The following is a 20356-nucleotide window of genomic DNA, read 5'->3' on the forward strand; positions in this document are numbered from 1 at the left end:
AATAAACGTCCTAACTTAACTACACTACTACTACTATTAAAGTGTATTATATAGTTACACTCGTTATGGAGTAAATGAATCAATACCCAAATTAGCAATAAAGTCAGACTCCTTTAAACCGACATCTTAAACGTAAACTCACCATCATTGATGAATGGGTACATGACTCTCAGCTCCGCCTCGTACTCCTGCAAGGAGACGGCGGAGACGGCGGCGGGCACGACGGGCGGCACGTAGTCGTCCTCCGGGGACCGCTCCGAGCCGTAGCCCTGGTCGAAGCCCGGGTCCTGCAGCTTCCATACCGGCTCCGCGTCCGAGCCTGCTAACAACGTGCATCAATCGTTGAAAGGCAAGGTAAGTCAACATATTTTATATTAAAAATAATCCTGTAAAATAATCCAATAAAATAATGATGAAAGCACTATAATTACATTATAGTACTTATATAATTAATGTTACCTACCTTTCGAACCCCATGTCTGAGGTTGTTGAAAAGGTATTAAATATTGTTTAGTGCGGTCTGAGGGACAGAAATGTGTGATGTAATTAAACTAGATGTAGCTATTTACTTGCTTTTAACTTTGTTAATTAAGTCTGTTTTTTATGGGGTGACATATTCGTTCAATCGAAAAAGCCCCTTAATAAAGAAAAAAAAAAAAAAATGTTTTGATAAAATAGTCAATTTACTTGATAGTTAATTGAAATCTGTTAAATGTCTCTCTATGCAACGCGCTTGCACCAAAGAACAAGCGCGAGCGAGATGCTCTGAGAGTAATAACAAATCGATGACATTTGAAAATTCGAACGCCGCTTAACGAGTTATTTTTAAAATAACAAAAATTTAAAGAGGTGTACCGGTACATCTTAAACAATGCCTTAAATTTCGGTAGTGTCGAGCAGTGTTGGGCATTCAAGAATAAAATCATTATTTGAATAAGAATTCGTAGGAATGAAATCATCTCGATTTTATTCCCGTCAAAAATATTCAAATAATTTTGGTCGGGAATAATTAGTATGAGAAAAAATTGAATGAGAATAACTTATTCTTAATCAAATAAATATAATCATGATTTTTAATTGAAAATAATATTCCACGAATAAAAATGTAGTTCGGGTACCGTATAGGTACTAATTACGTATAGTTAGGTAGATGTAATAGTAGTTAGTCTCTTGTCTAATTTATACCTATTTTATGGAATAAAATCTTACAAATTGACTGTCGCATAACGCATAGTTTCAGTAACCGTATTATTTTTAATTTACTAATCAAATCATTAGGTTCAATTTAACTGGTCTAGGGGCCTAGCCAAGATGCCAATCGTTTGCGCTCCGACAACGAAGCGCTTTGTCTCTATCACTCTTACATATTAGTGCGATAGAGAGACGGAGGTAGCGTTTCGTTGAAGTAGCGCAACCCATTGGCATGTTGGCTACGCACTCAAGGTTTTTTTGTTTTTAATTTAATAATCAAATCATCAGGTAAATTTAACGGTTCTGGGGGCCTAGTCAACATGCCAATCGCTTGCGCTCCAACAAGAAAGCGCTTTCTGTTTCTATCACTCTTACATATTAGTGCGATAGAGAGACAGAGATAGAGTTTTGTTGTCGTAGCGCAAACGATTGGCATATTGGCTACGAACCCAAGGAACCTAGCCAAGATGACAATTTTTGTTTTTAATTTAATAACCAAATCATTAGGTAAATTTAGCTGTTCTGGAGACCTAGCCAACATGCCAATCGCTTGCGCTCCAACAACGAAGCGCTTTCTGTCTCTATCACTCTTACATATTAGTGCGATAGAGCGACAAAGATAGCATCTGTTGTCGTAGCGCAAACGTTTGGCATGTTGGCTACGCTCCCAATGTGCCTAGCTAAGATGCCAATTTTTTGTTTTTATTTTAATAACCATACATTAGGTATAGCTGTTCTGGGGGCCTAGCCAACATGCCAATCGCTTGCGCTCCAACAACGAAGCGCTTTCTGTCTCTATCACTCTTACATATTAGTGCGATAGAGAGACAGAGATAGCGTTTCGTTGTCGTAGCGGAAACGATTGGCATGTTGGCTATGCACCCAAGATGCCTAGCCAAGATGTCAATTTTTGTTTTTAATTTAATAATCAAATCATCAGGCAAATTTAACTGTTTTGGGGCCTAGTCAACATGCCAATCGCTTGCGCTCCAACAACGAAGCGCTTTCTGTCTATCACTCCTACATATTAGTGCGATAGAGAGACAGAGATAGCGTTTAGTTGTCGTAGCGCAAACGATTGGCATACTGGCTACGAACCCAAAGTGCCTAGCCAAGATGACAAGTTTTGTTTTTAATTTAATAACCAAATCTTTGCATACAATTTAGCTGTTCCGGGAGCCTAGCCATTATGCCAATAGTTCGCACTCCGACTACGAAGCGCTCTCTCTGTCTCTCTATCGCACTTATATATAAGAGTGATAGAGACAGAAAGCGCTTCGTTGTTGGAGCGCAAGCGATTGGCATGTTGGCTAGGCCCCCAGAACAGCTAAATTTACCTAATTTGGTTATTAAATTAAAAACAAAAATTGGCATCTTGGCAAGGCACATGGAAGCGTAGCCAACATGCCAAACGTTTGCGCCACGACAACAAAACGCTATATGTCTCTCTATCGCACTAATATATAAGAGTGATAGAGACAGAAAGCGCTTCATTGGCGGAGCGCAAGCGATTGGCATATTGGCTAGGCCCCCTGAACAGCTAAATTGTACCCAACGATTTGGTTATTAAATTAAAAACAAAAATTGACATCTTGGCTAGCCACCTTGGGTGCGTAGCCAATATGTCAATCGTTTGCGCTACGAGAACGAAACGGTATCTCTGTCCCTCTATCGCACTAATATGTAAGAGTGATAGAGACAGAAAGTGCTTCGTTGTCGGAGCACAAGCGATTGGCATCTTGGCTAGGCCCCCAGAAAAGCTAAATTTACTTAATGATTTGGTTATGAAATTAAAAACAAAAATTGTCATCTTTGCTTAGCACCTTGGGTGCGTAGCCAACATGCCAATCCTTTGCGCTACGACAACGGAACGCTATGTCTGTCTCTCTATTGCACTAATATGTAAGAGTGATAGAGACAGAAAGCGCTATAAACAGCTAAATTGTACCTTATGATTTGGTTATTAAATTAAAAACAAAAATTGGCATCTTAGCTAGGCACCCAATCGTTTGCACTACGAGTGCTACGACAACGAAACGCTATCTGTCTCTGTATCGCACTAATATGTAAGAGTGATAGAGAGAGACTATGCGCAACTCTACGGAGCGTCAACGTTTGGCATGTTGGCTAAGCACCCTGATCGGATGATAGAACTAGATAGCGTATAGCGGAACTCTTCAATGTGTACTATACCTAAACTAAAGTAACAAATATCAAATCAATCCGACTTTTAAATAGAAGGGTGAAAATCAACTTACAAAATTTAACCTATTGTACTACAAAAATTAACTTAATTCTAAATAACATTTTAATTGAATAAAACCTTAGTTAGAATAGCCTCACTTCTAGAATAATTATTCTGTTTTTTATTCCGCATTTAAAATAAAAGTCACATGATTTATTCACCTTAATTTTATTCTAAAATAACTAGTGCAAGAATTATTCTAATTCAAATTGATTTGAATAAGAATAAAATTTCTGTTTTTATTCTTATTCTTATTCAAGTTAATTTTTGCCCAACTCTGGTGTCGAGCCATACTCATTGCTAACTGCGACGTTACACCGCGAACGAGTATGAAGTAGAAAATATTTACTCCAGCACTTTCTCTCTCGCAGGGAGAAACGAAAAACAGAACAAGGTCTGGTATTGACTTACTTGAATCATATAAATTTCTCTAGAGAAGATTATTCTAAGGCTGAGTTCACACGGCGGCGCGGCGGCGTATTTTTTTCTCGTATACCGTATACGGATTTTATCGAATACCGTAGTGAACAGCAAAAATTGTATGGTAACTTAATATGAAAATTGTGCTGTCACTATACGGGAAAAATTAACGTCGTGTGAATCTAGCCTAATACCAAAAGATATAAGCCCTGTTGAGCAGCCGGCGTTAGGCAGCACAAGCTGTATTACACGAAAATATGTTGGTATACTGTAATGGCCTACCAGTCTTCTTTTACAGGTTTGATTTACACCTGCACTATAATGGTTGTTACTTCAAAGATTTTATGAAAGCCGCTTCGGAGGTAAAAACAAAAGAAAATAAATGTCCTGAAAATACAGGCGCGTGGCGACGGTACGGCGTGCTGAAAATGACCTGAACATTTATTATTACAGCAAAATTGAGTTCATTTTAAATTAAAATGTTAGTGCTGAAATTTTAACAAGTGAAATTTAAATCTCGAATAATAAAGGGTAATTTATGTTTTTAATTTAGAACCTTCTTTGTTTCCATGAGTGTACAAAACTCGATTTCAATTTATACACTACTACACAAGGATGGACTCTAAAGGGAAAAAGAAACATAGCTCTTAACATAAAATTAAACCGTCGAGAAAATAACTTCGGCTAGAGTATTAAAAATTTAATGGTACCTAATAAGTAATAGTTATAAGGGGTCGCTCTAACCCGTTGAGTTGACAAATCTGTAGCGGCACGGCACGGCACGCAGCCGCACTGGGTTGTTTTCACTAGACGTGACGTCATGCTGCGCCGCGGGTCAAGGTCGTGAAGGGATCGTTTTCATAGTTGACGGAGAAAGCACAATTCAAAAAGACTTCATGAGGCAGCAATTAAAAAGAAAATATTCACGATAGGAGGATGGGAAACTACGATCTTGAAATTTTAATCGGGCAGACTCAAGAAAGATTATTTACAAAAAATAAATCCTGAAGGAGTCGTTAAAATATTACGTTTAACGCCATCAACTTAAACAAAAATATTAATGAAGGAAGCAGATCTTAAAGACTCTTTGAATATATTATCATTATCTCTACCCAGAGCTTTTTGTGAGGAGATTGCGGATTGTTCCCGTCGCCCATCCGATTTGTCTTCTGTGATCAGTTAAGGAATGGGGCAAGTGTAAGTAAGTACATTATTAATCCCAATGGAGCGGTCAGAGGCGTAGGACGTTGATGTATGGCCGGAAAACGTATTAAAAATAACCTTAGCTTACTTAGCATTAAAAACAGACTTCAAAAAGGTTAACAAGAAAACTATCCCTTCTTTAAAAATATACACTAGCAACTGATATGTCTGAAGTCGGTGCCAAGCCAAATCTTAAAAGCGTCAACACAGTGTCGAACCAAATGCCGATCCTGGTGCGGTTCGATAAGCATGAAAGTCTGTCCACCTGTTTTTTGGGGGTATTATTGATCGGTATTGTAACTATTTGGCACCGACTTCAAACATATCAGTTGCTAGCCATAGAAAAGGATAATGTTTTAAATAGTCCCTTTTGAACTCGATTTGATTTTATGTGAAAAAGGTTTTATTTTTCTCTTTTTTACTTTTAAGTTTTTGTTACGTTATGAGTGGCGTGGCATTCTGCAGGACTCGTTCCAGTCTGGCTAAACAGTCAAGTCACTGAAAAGTTTCGCGCTTTGGGTACGTTTCAAGTTTCACGTTCTCGATCCATCAAGATTTGAGGAGTTCCCTCAATTCCTCATGGAATCCATTATTAAAACTGGACTTTGACAAAAATGTTTTTCAAACTTTCGTAATTCAACCCCCGTTAATGGTTTAATTTAAAGAATTCGAATTATCCGTTCCTCGTCTTAAATTGTATAATAAATGTTGTAAGTTTGCGAAACTTGCTGTTTACAGCCATCAATCTGATGGTAATAACAATATTCTAATTCCTGTTAGACAAATCATATTTGCGTAAAGTATTGTAATGATTCATGATTGGCACTTAATATAAAATTACCTTAGTTAACAATAGTAATGCATACCTAGGTCTGTATTGTTTATATATGTATGTTGTGTATGTAATCTTTTTATGTTGTAGATTTAATTTGATGTAGGGGAGACCGGGAAGGTTCTAGCAGGTTTAAACAGACTGATTTACACCAAACGTTTTTTTGTGTTTAAACTTTCTGTATTTTGTAATCATGAGTAATATAAATGTCAAATCTGTGAAACTTTGGCTGAGTTAAAATATATTTATTCAGCTACGTAAAATAATGCGAGGAAGCTGCCAGGAGGCATTATTATTATACAGGGTGTCCCATAAGTGACACGTCACAGTGACACTGGAGGTAGACCAGGCCAAGAGGAACCAAACCAACTTAACATGACCCCAGTAAAAGTGGCACGGTTTTTGAGTTATTGCCAAATTAAGGTTTTTCATGAATTTTGACCGTTTTTAACATTGTTAGTGCCAGTGTGCACTCGGAAAGGTCTCGAAGTTAGTTTTTTTTATGTGTACGGCATCATGAATAGCTAATTAAGATAACAGAATAGGTATTTTATCGATAAACAATGTAAAATGCAAAAAAGTACTGGTTTAATCTTGAATTAAATTCACAGCGAAACATTAATTTCGACTTTGACCACCTGTCGTGAAAAAAAAATACTAGAAAAGTAATGAGCAAATAACGTCAAAATATAGAGCATGTTATGCAGATTCAAAAATGGTAAAACACTACCTTCCTGCAATAAAATGTGAATTATTATCATCTTTCGAAAGCCTCTTAAAAATGCCTGGAGGTCCTCTTGAACGATTTCGACAAGTTATGACTTAGATATCCAAGTCACATCTAGTCGATATCTAATGTAAATCTAGTTGATCTCTAAATCGTCTCAAGGTCTTGTGATTATCTCGAAATCCGAATAGGCCTGTTAGCATTAATATGCCATTTAGTACTGACAATTATAGACTGAAAAATTCGTTTTATTTTGTATAACTTACCTAATTAAGATAGGTACCCAGCGAAAGTATTAGTTAGTAATTTACACAGACTAAATATTATCATTCTCGATTAAAGTTTCAGCCGGCAAAAGAGTCTTTGAAAGGCTACTCGAGATAATTCACGCCCCGAGTGCAGCGGCGGCAGATTATAATGCTGGAAATATAGTAAAAGACGGGAAAGATCGATTTGTCTGTTGTATTCAATACGATGCTATGTAAGTACCTAGTCTAATAATTTAGGTAGCAACTGAGATTTAAATGTTTTACTAGTACCTACACTTTTTCCTTAGGGAAAAAAACATTATTTATGTTGTGAATATTTATAAGCTTCTCATTTTTGTGTTTTAAGGATGTCACTGCCGTGGATACAATTGCTCTTACGGTGCATTCTTAGAGCGTTTTCACATTGTCCGTACCGGATGTCGGAAGAAAGTAAAATGAAAGAAATATGCGTTTCTCTGTATTTATTTATACATTTAATAAATCATTATTATTGAAAAACGATAGACAACACAAAAAGGCCGACTTAACGCCAATGGCACTCTCCTGCAGCTGTTTTTGTCATATTCGCCTATCGACATCCGATATCGGAAAGGCGCTTCCGATAAATTCAGCCATGTCGGAGCCTTCCGTCAGCTGTCGGACCGATAATATTTGTTTGTGTGCGTACATGTGTAGGAATAATGTTTGTTGTAGTGTGCGTGACCGCTAAAGACGGCGCCCAGGCGCGCCCCCGCGGCCTGTCTACGCGGATGTACGATCCTACATCCGATATCGGATCAGACAATGTGAAAACGCTTTTACCGTGACCAAGAGTGATTAATTTTACGGTAGTGGCCGTGACATCCATTGTATTCAATCACGGAATGATTGAAGGGCCACCATCAACGACAAAAATAAACTTTGTATGAACATTTATGTAGTGTGAGGAAAACAAAACACCAACGTTGTTGTCGTTTAGACTCTTAAGGTTCCGTCATACAGGCGCGTTTTCCGGGCGGGGCGTGATCGGGACGCGCCGCTTTTACATAATATAAAACGCTCACGCGCCGCCCGGAAAACGCGCCTGTGTGACAGAACCTGCAGAATTTACACACCCAGAGTCAACGCTCAGATTTCCTGAGGCGACGGGTAATAAACCATCTATGTTCTCATTTTGTTTTAAGTAATGTCATGATGTATTTATTTATACACTTTCGCTATATTTCTGAGTAAATACACAAAAACCAACAACATACATTTTCACTTGCCTACTGCAAAATAAATCCGATTGTTTATAGGCATTAATAAATAACCAACTAACTAATAAATAACTGAATGATGAGTGGGAATCCTAAGAGACAATTTATTATTTTTCTCAAACATGCAATGAAATATTATAATAGGCTGCGAAGTATGACGTTTCAGGTGCGGCTAGGACAAAAGGTCGTTAATGGAATTTCATACACATCTTGCAGGCCTAGTCCGGCAAAGTCCTCTTTTTTAATTTTAATTTTACAGATATTTGTGACACAGCATCGTGGCATTCATCCATAAAAAAAAACTAAGAGGCAGTATTTGCTTTATGGTTCGTAATGACACTCTGCCACTACGCCTATAAAAAAAAAAACAATGTTTGCTATTATTTGCAGTTTTATTTGTATAAAATCAACATGAACTTAATAAATAATACATTCTATAATTTTATAATTTTAAATTATAAATTTAACTACACAAATAAAAACATTTGAAATATTTCATCTAAACGTTAGCGGTAAAAAGGTCTACTCAAACACGCGTAGTTATATTTTTTAAATTGTTATGGAGGTAAAGTTGAAAAATATTCATTCTGTTTTATTGGATTTATGGTGCGTTGTTGATTTTTTGACTTTAATATGAGTTCCGACGAAATAATGAAATTAATATTAATTATAATCGTAGGTGTTGGAATTGGCAGCGTAAGCAGAATTGATTTTAATATCTTGCTGCCTCTGCCGCCAAGTCAAAGACGAAGTATGTATATGGTTGCTTATGGCAATTTTATTATTTGAGAAACTAAGAAAAATGGCTTACAGTTTATTAGAAACAGTTTTGTGGCATATTTTAAATGAATGTAACTACAAACTCGTCAACACTGTGGAAATTATACTTAAATATTTACTCCATGCATAAAGCAACGATGTATGTGAAACATGATATCAACATGAAAGACTATGTAAACTTATGTGACGAAAACGACAGTCAGACGGATACAAGGCGAAAAAATCAAAGATACATGAAAATATAAGGGTAGTAAAAATACACGACTCGTGTAAAACATACGCGTGATAATGATATAGGTACGTGTTGGTTATATTTTGGGTGTAGTTTACTTTTAGTTTTTTCTATAAATAAAACTTGGGTTTCGTGGATATTTTATTTTATTTATTTCATTGCATGTTTGAGAAAAGCACTATACATACCTCGGCGGGAAATGGGGTTGCCCGCGCTCAGACCTACCCGCTCGGCCGTCTATATGTCTTCGGCCGGCAACCCCTTTCGTCCCGGCCTCTGTAGTAATGTACTATTAAGAGACAAACAATTCAAGTAATTAGCAGTCTGATGTAAAATGTTGACAAATTTAACAATGTTACTTGTAAAACGAAACATTATCTCAGTGACGTTTCTAACGGAATGTTAATAACAGAGCAACATACGGGCGTAATCCATCTTGTAGGAATCCGGTAATTACCTGAGTAATGTGCAAAGATATTGGGTTGAGTTAATTAAAGCCAAACAAGACCATCTGATGCTGTTTACTAATTATATGATTGTTTATGTACTTACTATTATTGAAGAGAGTATTGCTTAGACTTTGGAGGCCCAGCCAACCCCGACTCGTGACATTATGTATCTATAGTATGAAATATTGTTTGCTATTTACCAGTTGCATTACGGTGAAAGAAAATAATTCTAATATCCAATATTGAATACGAAAAGTATTGGGATTAGATTTCCAAAGCGGAACCTTTTACCTTTAGGACGCAACCACAGGAAAACGCTTAGATGAGGAGATTTTTAACTTGCAAAAGGGTCCTTATCGATGTTTAACTACTGAATAGGTTTTAAATTATAATTTCAAAACTGAAATGGGACGTGGCCTGACGTTTCGAACGTTACGTTACTGACGGCTAACTGGCGAGGAATAGTATCAACATTTTCTTGCCGCGCGGTCTCAATGAACTACTTAGACTAAAGGATGACTCACGTTAGATCGGGCCGTGTCCGGGCCGGAGCATCCGGGGCTTACTTTTCTATGACATGACATGCGATCACGTGATGCTATCCATAGAAAACGATGCGCCGGAAGTTCTGGCCCGGACACGGTCCGGTCTAATGTGAGTCAACCTTCACCCGCACTTGATCTTGATTATTCAATTGTATGCTAAGGTTGTCACTTTGCCTACACACTACACACACGACGTACAGTCACCTGCAATAATATGTTACTCATCGAAGGTCGCAAAAATATGTGACACGCTTTTATGGCTCTACAAATAAGATAGTGTCAGATATTTTTGCGGCCTTCGTTGTGTAATATAGTATTGCAGGTGACTGTACGATGGTTGTGACTGGATGTTTCTTTACGCTTACATTTGCTAATCACTGAATTCCACGAAGATGAAATCCTCTGTCAATGATTTCAATTGCTAACGTACTTTTCTGCTATAGTAAAGATGTTCCGTTGAAAGGAAACGCCAATTTTTACACTTCTTAATAGCACAGATGCCCCGGTTGTGACACTTGTGACCACGGGCCGGGTTGGGCCATTAAATGTTTAAACTTAATATAAAATAAATGTATTCGCTAGCCGTGCAAAGAGGAAACGCCAGCTGCGTGCTAGGTACATTTAGCCGGGTACCTATGGCCTAATAGCATAATTATAATACCTTTATTTTTTATATTTACCTAGTTATAATATAAGTTTGTAAATTTCTGTACCTATTTAATTACCACAATAATACATAGAAATATTCAATAAACCTTAATATTACTAAAAAATGTATTCGTTATATATCATTACATACCTAATTCGTTACCACACAACGCTAAAAAAAAAGATTATTTTAAAATTAGAATTTTCTAGAGTTAGACCAAGAAAAGTCTGCTGTGCAGCGATTTTGATAGACCACGCAGTGCAAGTCTAAGCATAAAAATAAACAACACTTGCACTGCGTGGGCTATCGAACTCTATCTATTTATTAAAATTTCTACTGGCCAAAAAGGGTGCCAAGGTGGCTAAAACCGCATCTGCCCTACAAAAAATTAAATTCACATGAAACGCTGACATCATGTTAATAAAAAAAGTAAGATACTGTGTCTAGACGGTTTCATTTTGGCGCAATTTTACGTTAAGTGACTTTAATGTCGTGTGTAAGGCACCTTGGCCTAACACGGTCGGTGTGACCAGGCGTAGGCGTAGGTATGCGTAAATAATACTAAATACATAATAAGGTAAACGTACTGGTGCTCTATGTACATATAAATCTCCGGGAATGCTACGATTTATGACAAAATTCGGAGATAATTCAAATTCCATATTTACCCAATACCTATTGCAATTTGCAAGTTTTATGGAGCGTGTAAGAATTGGAGCGACGGGGAATCGATGGTACTTACACAACTCAAGTCTATTTTTATCCGGACGTTTATAGGCGATGCTCTTACCAAGTGACGTCACCTTAATGGCTTGATGTTTCTTCAACGATAGACACGATACACTTAAGATCTTTGCAGAAAATAAAGTCAGGAATTAGGTCAACGAGGGCTATGTTATAATGATACACTTCGTGCGATGCTTTCGTGTCTTTGTATATATTTATTTTAGCCAAGGTATAATAAGTATGACATTGGCATTACCTATGAAGTAAGCAACTGTTCGACTAAAACAAGAGGTGGTCTGCTATAAATCAACAAGTAAATAGTATTTCTGTCTTAAGTTATTTTGCAATAGTTATAAATCTAAAATGTTAATATTTTAAAAACGCATCTTTCACAATTGCAGTTAACTTTTCTCACTTTATAAATGAATTAAGCGGATTATAAATCAAGATAGTTTCCAAAATATAAAATGTAATACCTAACATTTCTTCGATAAATAAAGCTACGTTGGTCCCAACATTGTAAAATTCGTTTACGTACCGAGTCAAGCTCAGTCGACCAGGGAAGTTGCGCCCCGAGGGTGGCATCGCATCGGTCGGAAACTTTGTACTTCTTTATATCGAAGCAAAGCAATAGTTTCCAGTGCTCCTATCTTCTTTTAAAATTCGCTTTCTATTTTAACGGTGACATGAAATGTTTTACAAATTGTCTGGTGAAAACAAAAAATATTTGAACAAAATATTATTGGATTAAACGAAACAAAACAGTCAGGCACAGAAATAGGATAAGGTAAAATAACCACGAAATTATACTCATTGTTGTATGAACTTTTACTACCAAAAAGTAAATGCAGTGTACTTGTATGTATAAGTACACTGCATTGTTAGCGAGGTACTTATTAAATCAATTAAAGATATTGTAAACTTTTGCTTGTACATTAGGTGCAACGAAAGATATTGTGCTGCTATTTCACTATTAAGAACCAGTCTTTGTGAACTCCATAAAAATAAAAACTCCATAAAAGTATTAAAAGCTCTATTACGCAATCCAAAATCTTCCGGCTAAATAAACGTGTCTACATTTTCATCAACTGTAGCCGCCAAAAGAACCTCGAAGCGTTATGAATGTTATGATCGATAGCCAAGGCATTAGGGGTTTCGCTTAAGGTGTTCAGCCGTTCGTACGGCCACACCTATTAAAAAGCTATTTGCGAGCCCACCGGGGAATATGGAATGACACGAACACTAGTTTACTATGCGCCAATGCGCTGTTGAATATGTACATATTATATTCTGCCTGCTTATTTATTAAATTAACTTATTATACACAAAGAGAATAGATAGTCATCATCATCCTGGCGTCAATCCTGGCTGTGCCCCCGCGCGGGGCGCGAGGACCCGGGGTCCGCCTTCCGACTCCTTCGTGTCCACTTTGCCCGATCTTCGGCGTCCCTGGTGGTGAGTCCGTTGGCACGCATGTCCTCCTTAACGACATCAAGCCATCGCTTCTTGGGCCGGCCTCTTCTTCCCGTACCGAGAGGAGGCGGCATGGCCAGGCATTTGTTACCCACGTAACTTGCCGGTCTGCGCGAGACGTGTCCATACCAACGAAGGCGGCACTCTTGCAGTTTGTCTGCGATGTCACGGACGCCAAGACTACCCCGAATGTGGGCGTTTCGGACGCGATCCTTGCGTCAAACTCCGCACATCCACCGCAGCATCTTCATTTCCGTGACACGCAGTTCCTGCTTGTGCCGCTCTAGTAAAGGCCAAGTCTCGCTGCCGTACAGAAGGGCAGGTCTAATGATGGTCTTATAGACCTGTCCCTTCAATTTAATCGGCATTTTGGGGTCACAAATAACCCCAGTCATCTCCCGCCATTTGACCCAAGCAGCGGATATTCGGGCTTTGACGTCGCTGTCGATGTCCCCGGTAGTGCTAAGTACAGATCCTAGGTACTTAACTTGATCCGTGCGCTTGACCATGTCCACGCCTAGGCGGACGGGTAGAGGATCTGTACTATTGCAGGCCATGTACTCTGTCTTCGCCACATTTAGTTTAAGACCGCCGTTCTCCAGCGACCCCCTCCATCTGTTCACACGCTGGACAAGTCGGCCCTTATCAGAGTCTGTCAGCGCGATATCATCAGCATACATGAATAGCCACGGTGGCTGCTCATGGTAGTCTCGGATGATGGCTGACAGGGCGTCTAATATCACGCTAAACAGAAACGGGCTGAGCACAGAGCCCTCATGTACTCCAACGGTGACAGAGAAGGGGTTGGTGTCACCAACAGCGGTCCTGACTATTGAATCGGAATCGCGGTACATGTCCCGGATAGTGTCAATATAGGCCTCAGGTACAGCCTTGGACCGCAGCGCCCACCAGATCATCTCACGAGGGACACAGTCAAAGGCCTTTTCCATGTCCAGAAACAGGAAATGTAGAGGCGTGTTCTTTGCTCTGTATCCCTCCATGAGGGTCCTCAGAGCAAATACAGGGTCCATCGTTCCGCACCCTGGCCGAAACCCATATTGACACTCCGAGACTGTACACTCCTGTCGGAGCCGAGCATCGATTAAGAGAGAGATTAAAGAGAATAGATAGTATAGAGGGCTATTGCCAAAGTAAATTTTGTAGTCACGGTACATTTACTGCCATCTATCGACACACGATTAAAACTTAAAATAAAATTGAAAATGTATACATTAATCAAAATATGTATACGGATAAATGATTTTTTTTATTGTTCCATACTGACCCATGTTCTTTCACTGATATGTGTTAAAATTGTTAAATAGCAAACGGTGTCGTCAACGCCATCTAGCCGATAATAGGCCAAAGGTATGGCGCCATCTATTCGAGAATGACTTTTTCTTGATTTCCGAGGCACGTTTTTTTCTTAGACTTTATTTATCTTATACGGAGTTATATGTATATATCTCTGTTATACATAATATGTAGTTACCTGATAATATTTAGTTACTAAAATGGGACAATGTTAAAACTTTAGAATTAAAAAAATCTTTAGGCCTTTAAACCTACGAGTATAGACCTTAATTTATATTTAAATCTTTCTGACTGCAGTAACCTTGTCGCGTTATTGTTTGGCCTTATGTACCTAAACAAGTAGGTACTTAAAGCTTTATGGTGTTACTCATGAAGCATAATAATATAAAGATACATATAATTTGTACAAAACCTTATTTGTTTATCTAGGTAGCAAATGAACGGCTGAGAGTGTTTGTTACCGAGCCAAACCTAATCCGAGTCTTAAGAGATTTTAATTAAGACACAGCTAACATAAATTTTCTACTCCTGTTAGCTGTTACTCAATACGACGATCATAATCAGTTTATCTTTACCGAAGTTATAGCTCAATTAATCTAATAAACTAATATACCTAACTAGACGGGCCCGCAGCTCCGCTCGCGTAAATGAAATAAAGAGTTTGTCTTATGTTTAGTTAAAAACCGACATTATTATGTATTCAACCCTGCCATGGTTTATAAGTTATAACTGTGATAGGGATTTCTTATTTGTAGCCGTTATTTAGATAACTTAATTCGCAAATTTCTCAAAAAAATATGTGATTTGATAAAAGGCAAGATTGTAGTTTTTCATCTACGTAATAGGTATTTATTTAAAACTTGTTTCGAGATAAAATGATAACCTATTTGTTTTTATAAGCCTAGTTGCAAAATTATTAATCCCCTTAACTCTCCTTAAACTTAAACCCTTAAATCGCCTTTTCATACAAACGTAGGTATTCTAGTCACCATTTCCCTTTCTGGATATTAACATTACTTACTACGCCTACGGTGACGCAACGACCCAAAGTGAGTCCTGGCCTCCGACACCAGAACGCGCCATGTTTCTCGGTCTTGCGATAGCTCTCGCCAGTCGCCATGGCCGAGGTTGAGCAGGTCTTGAGGAACTACGTCGTTTCAGCGGTACCTGGGACGTCGGGCGTCTCCCATTTTGTTGTCCCTAGTATACGCTCTCTTTACGGCACGATCCTCTCCCATTCTCTCTAACGGCTCGATTCGGAAAATGGATTAGATTTCTACTAGACTTCAACAAGTTACGTTACGGATAATTTAAAGATATTTGTAAGATACATATGTCAAATTTGAGTTTCCGCGATTCTGGAGGTCCTCTTGAACGATTTCGACAAGTTATGACTTAGATATCCAAGTCACATCTAGTCGATATCTAATGTAGATCTAGTTGATCTCTAAATCGTCTCAAGATCTTGTGATTACCTCGAAATCCGAATAGGCCTGTAAGTGTCCTAGTCTGTTCGATTTTTTCAACAAGTTAGGCAATTGTTAATTAACAAAATTTTCTCAAACTTCCTTCTTTATTGAAAACGAAAAATAAAATGTATAAATAAATAACTATTGTAAAATTTTGTCACTTTCTAGAGCCCTTCTCATATACATGCTTCTTCGAGCAACACCGGCTTCCGACACATCGGAAGGGAGGGGCCCAAGCGATATCTCACCGTACAAATCTTTCTGCCATTTTTCGCGGGGGGAAAGGTGCACACAGTCGCACTTCTCACACACTTACATACAAAATCCAATCTGTAACGACGACACAAATACATAGAAAATGACACACGTCAAAGACAAATCTTGCAAACCTCGATCTCTTTTTGTGTACGCGAGTGACAAGTGTCACAACACGCACACTAACACATTTTCGTTGAAGTATGTTATTGTATTCTGAGAGATGAGAAGTCGGATTTGTCGCTCGACCGATCCGCAATTTGTACTGAGCGAGCAAAATCGATAAATCCAACAATTACATGAGACTAAAATATAATAATTGTGTTTGAATGTAATTAAACGTATGATATGTAAAAAAAAATATTACATGTGAAATGTAACACTTTCTTTTTGTAAATTTGATGTCCCCGATCTCTTTTTATAACAATAAAAGGAAATAAAAAAACCGGCACTAACACGAAACGAGTCGACCAACAAAAAACAATAGCACACTGAAAAGAAAAAAATAATTATTTTGTCTTCAATAACGCAAGTGAATACCTATGAACTATGTATATACATACTTCTGAAATCAATCACACAAATCTGCATATTTATATATTTACAATCTGTTATTTTTGGAGTCGGTGCAGGTGCTTCACTAAGGTGCTCAAGTTTGTTTGAGGCTGGCACCGACTCCAAAAATAACAGATTGTAAATATATAAATACGCAGATTTGTGTGATTGATTTCAGAAGTATGTATATACATAGTTCATAGGTATTCACTTGCGTTATTGAAGACAAAATAATTATTTTTTTCTTTTCAGTGTGCTATTGTTTTTTGTTGGTCGACTCGTTTCGTGTTAGTGCCGGTTTTTTTATTTCCTTTTAGTTTCTTTTCGGCGGTTATTTTTTTTGTTAAAAAGTTTTTATTTTATAATTTTCTGTGGCTATAATTTATACAAATTATTACATGCTTAATTTTTGATTACTTTTAAAATAGCTACCTACCTTGCTTTAGCTATTAACTGTTATATTAATAATCCTACTTTAACTATTATTTTGTTCTGTAATATAAATAAATTACCCCTATTTTCCCACCCTTAGGGTAGGATTTTTTTCCAATTTTTTATTATTATTACGACTACTCTGTAAAAGGTTATGCGTGGCCATACGTTACAATCGGTGAGTGAAAAAATCAATCATCGCCTATTTTCCTACCCTTAAGGTTGGATTTTTTTTTCCAAATTTATATGGGACCAACTTCAGGGTATACCCTTTCCAATAAAAAAATAATTATCAAAATCGAACATCTCTGTAAAAAGTTATGCGTGGTCATACATAAAAAAAAAAAAAAAATATACGCGTCGACTTGAGAACCTCCTCCGTTTTTTTTTTTCGTCGGTTGAAAAACCGAGCAAACAGGCATTTTTGTGCAGCAGTGTTCACGCGCGCGTCTGGACTCGGTCTAGTGAAAAATCCAAGTGCAACTAGTTTTATTACCCGCGCTAGATTAGATTGACGCGCTAATCTTGTACCTCGGCAGAGGGGAAATAGTGCGAATGCCGCCTCCCTTCCGTGTTGCTCGAAGACATGCTTAATAAGATCACGATATAAAAGTTCTGAAAAAATTAATACTTTGGTTATAATATTGTTTTATATTTTACAATTTTACTTAGATTTTTCGTTTTTTGCCAATTTTCTATGTTATTCTAAAACTTATTTTAAGCAAAGTATTAACTTTATTAAAACTTTTATAATGTGATCTTATTAAGCATGTATATGAAAAGGGCTCTAAAGAGCGACATAATTTTACGATAGTTATTTATACATTTTGTTCGTTTTCAATAAAGAAGGAAGTTCGAGAAAATTTAGTTAATTAATAATTGCCTAACTTGTTGAAAAAATAACTTAAGATAAATTTCTATAAGTAGTACATTTGTTGACATGTTTTAAATACACCATAATTCTTATAAATTTTTCAAAGAATATTTAATACCTTTAAAATTATATTTAATGTAACGTAATCGCTTTTTCACGCCACGCAACGCGTTCAGCGTTGAATAAAAAGTATAAATAATGGAGATACAGTTCTGCAAGTATGGAATGTTTTATTGGAAATATCTTCCTCTTTTATAACATTAATTTTGGTTTCTTAAATATGAATACTTTTTAGATATTGAGGAAATAAAAAATAACTACTTTTCCCCCCCTTTTTTGTTTATAACTTTTGATATTTTTTGTGTGCACGCTTCGAATACATTTTTCTAGGCATCATGACGAATCTAATGAGGTATCACACGTATTTTTAGGAGTAGTATCTCTATTTTTCTAGGTATCACACGTATTTTTAGGAGTAGTAACGCGCCTAGAGAAGATATGGAGGAATCGCAACATCTACCGCAGTACAAAAGTTAAACTAATGCGTACACTCATATTCTCTATCTTCCTATACGCCTCCGAAACATGGACGCTGAAAGCTAGGCTAAGGGATAGGATTGACGCATTCGAGATGTGGTGCTGGCGTAAAATGCTGGGAGTGTCATGGACTGAACACCGCACCAATGCTTCAATCCGAAGCCAACTAAAAGTCCTCACTCCTCTCTCTGTAGTCTGCTTGCGGAGAGCTCTTTCTTTCTTTGGACACGTGGCGAGACGAGAATCACACAACCTCGAGAAAATCATAATGATTGGCCGTGTCGAGGGAACAAGAAGTAGAGGCAGAGCTCCAACTCGCTGGACGGATCCTCTCCTGGAGGCAATTAATAGTGGCACACAGTCCGCACTTCATCAGGCTCAGAACAGAGCAGCCTGGAGACTTCTTATAGATAGCGCTACTTATGGTGGTCACGACCCTCAGCTGTGAGGATAACGACGAAGAAGAGAAGAAGAAGATCTCTATTTTTCACCGTTTTCAGGATCTCGAACAGACTATCCGAGCCACCACTGAATTAGCCGCTTTAGTCTCTCAATATTTCGCCACTATATCGGATCACATCCTTATTTCTATGGTAACAAAATTATATTACGATATTTGGCTGACTGTTGACTGTACATTTGGTTATTTTCATCAGGTCGCTCCAAAATATCTGAACATGCACTTTATCTACCTACATAACTTACTATCAACTTTGTATTTTTGGCCCATCTCAGCCCGTTCCCCGGACGAATGACACTGTTTGCCGAAGCCGTGAAAGTCAATCTGAATAATATAACCCAAAAAGAAATTTAAAACAACAAAATACAAATTATTATTAATATGATAATATTAATTTGATTGATAAGTCATATATGGCATAAGTCACTCGTATGGGCCCTATAGACTAAGGTTGAGGTTGACAGCACTTTTTATTTTACTTCGTGTAAAAAATCGCCGAAATAACTGTATACCAACATGACAAACATAATTTAGGTTACTTTAACTTACGAATAATTTGGTCTAGTCTGTAGCACCGACGACACGAAACCAACCGAGAGTTGCCGAGAAATGGCCGATCGTCGTAAAATAAAGATTGTTATGAAAATTTATTTTGCTTATAGTAAATTAAATACGCATCCAAAGCGATAGTTTTTATGCTCTAGTTCTATTCCCATATTTAGATAATAGATTGGAACAGTTTTTTCTTATCATCGTGCGTCGTATTTCAGAAACGTGTCAAAAACTTTTTTAGAAATTTGTAAGGCGCCATCTCGCTTCTTTCCTCGTTTTTTATCCCGTTCTGGTTTTTCAATTTTATATATATGATGATGATATTAAACTGCTCATATACATATTAGTTATGGTCTTATTAAGACATCTCTATTAGCTGTTCACTTTTTATTTAATAAACATTGCTTGGCAAATGGGTACTTACTCAATTACTCATGATATCATACTTATTTGTGTAGATACAATATTATGTGCAAGGAATTACAAAAAGTATGTAATCGTAAGTTCAGTTAATAAAACAAAACATATTATGGCACTAACTAACAGACATGAAGTCCTAAAGTGAACGTGTCATTGACAAAGCTTTGCTAATCCAAGTTGGCCTCAGCTGGCCACAGCGGCGACGCCCAAATGTAACTCCGCGTGACGTATACCTATTACCTCCACTAACATCAAACGACCCAAAAGAGATCACTCAGTCAAATCCACCGAATTTATAGTGTCAGTAGATGCCGTTTATGTGCTTAACACGGAAAATGTGGTATTTTTGTATCTCATACAAAAAATATCCGTGAGGAATGTAAAACTCGTATGCAATTGAGTAAATCCGTTATATTTTGAAGTAAGTATTACATTTATAACAAATCTTTTCCGATTATTATCGTGACTGTTATTAATATTTAATGTAAATTGAAATTCATTCAATTCTG

General features: G+C 37.3%; 1 protein-coding gene across 1 annotated transcript in view; it reads right to left on the bottom strand.

The window, feature by feature from the left end:
* Positions 1–20356, bottom strand: part of LOC134791982 (uncharacterized) — a 171587-nt gene that overhangs the window by 87688 nt on the left and 63543 nt on the right. The window contains exon 3 of the mRNA XM_063763083.1: positions 143–319. Coding sequence (XP_063619153.1) covers positions 143–319 — 177 coding nt within the window. The remainder of the gene's footprint in view (positions 1–142; positions 320–20356) is intronic.

The sequence above is a fragment of the Cydia splendana genome, chromosome 1 (genome assembly GCF_910591565.1).
Source record: "Cydia splendana chromosome 1, ilCydSple1.2, whole genome shotgun sequence".
Classification (NCBI taxonomy): domain Eukaryota; kingdom Metazoa; phylum Arthropoda; class Insecta; order Lepidoptera; family Tortricidae; genus Cydia; species Cydia splendana.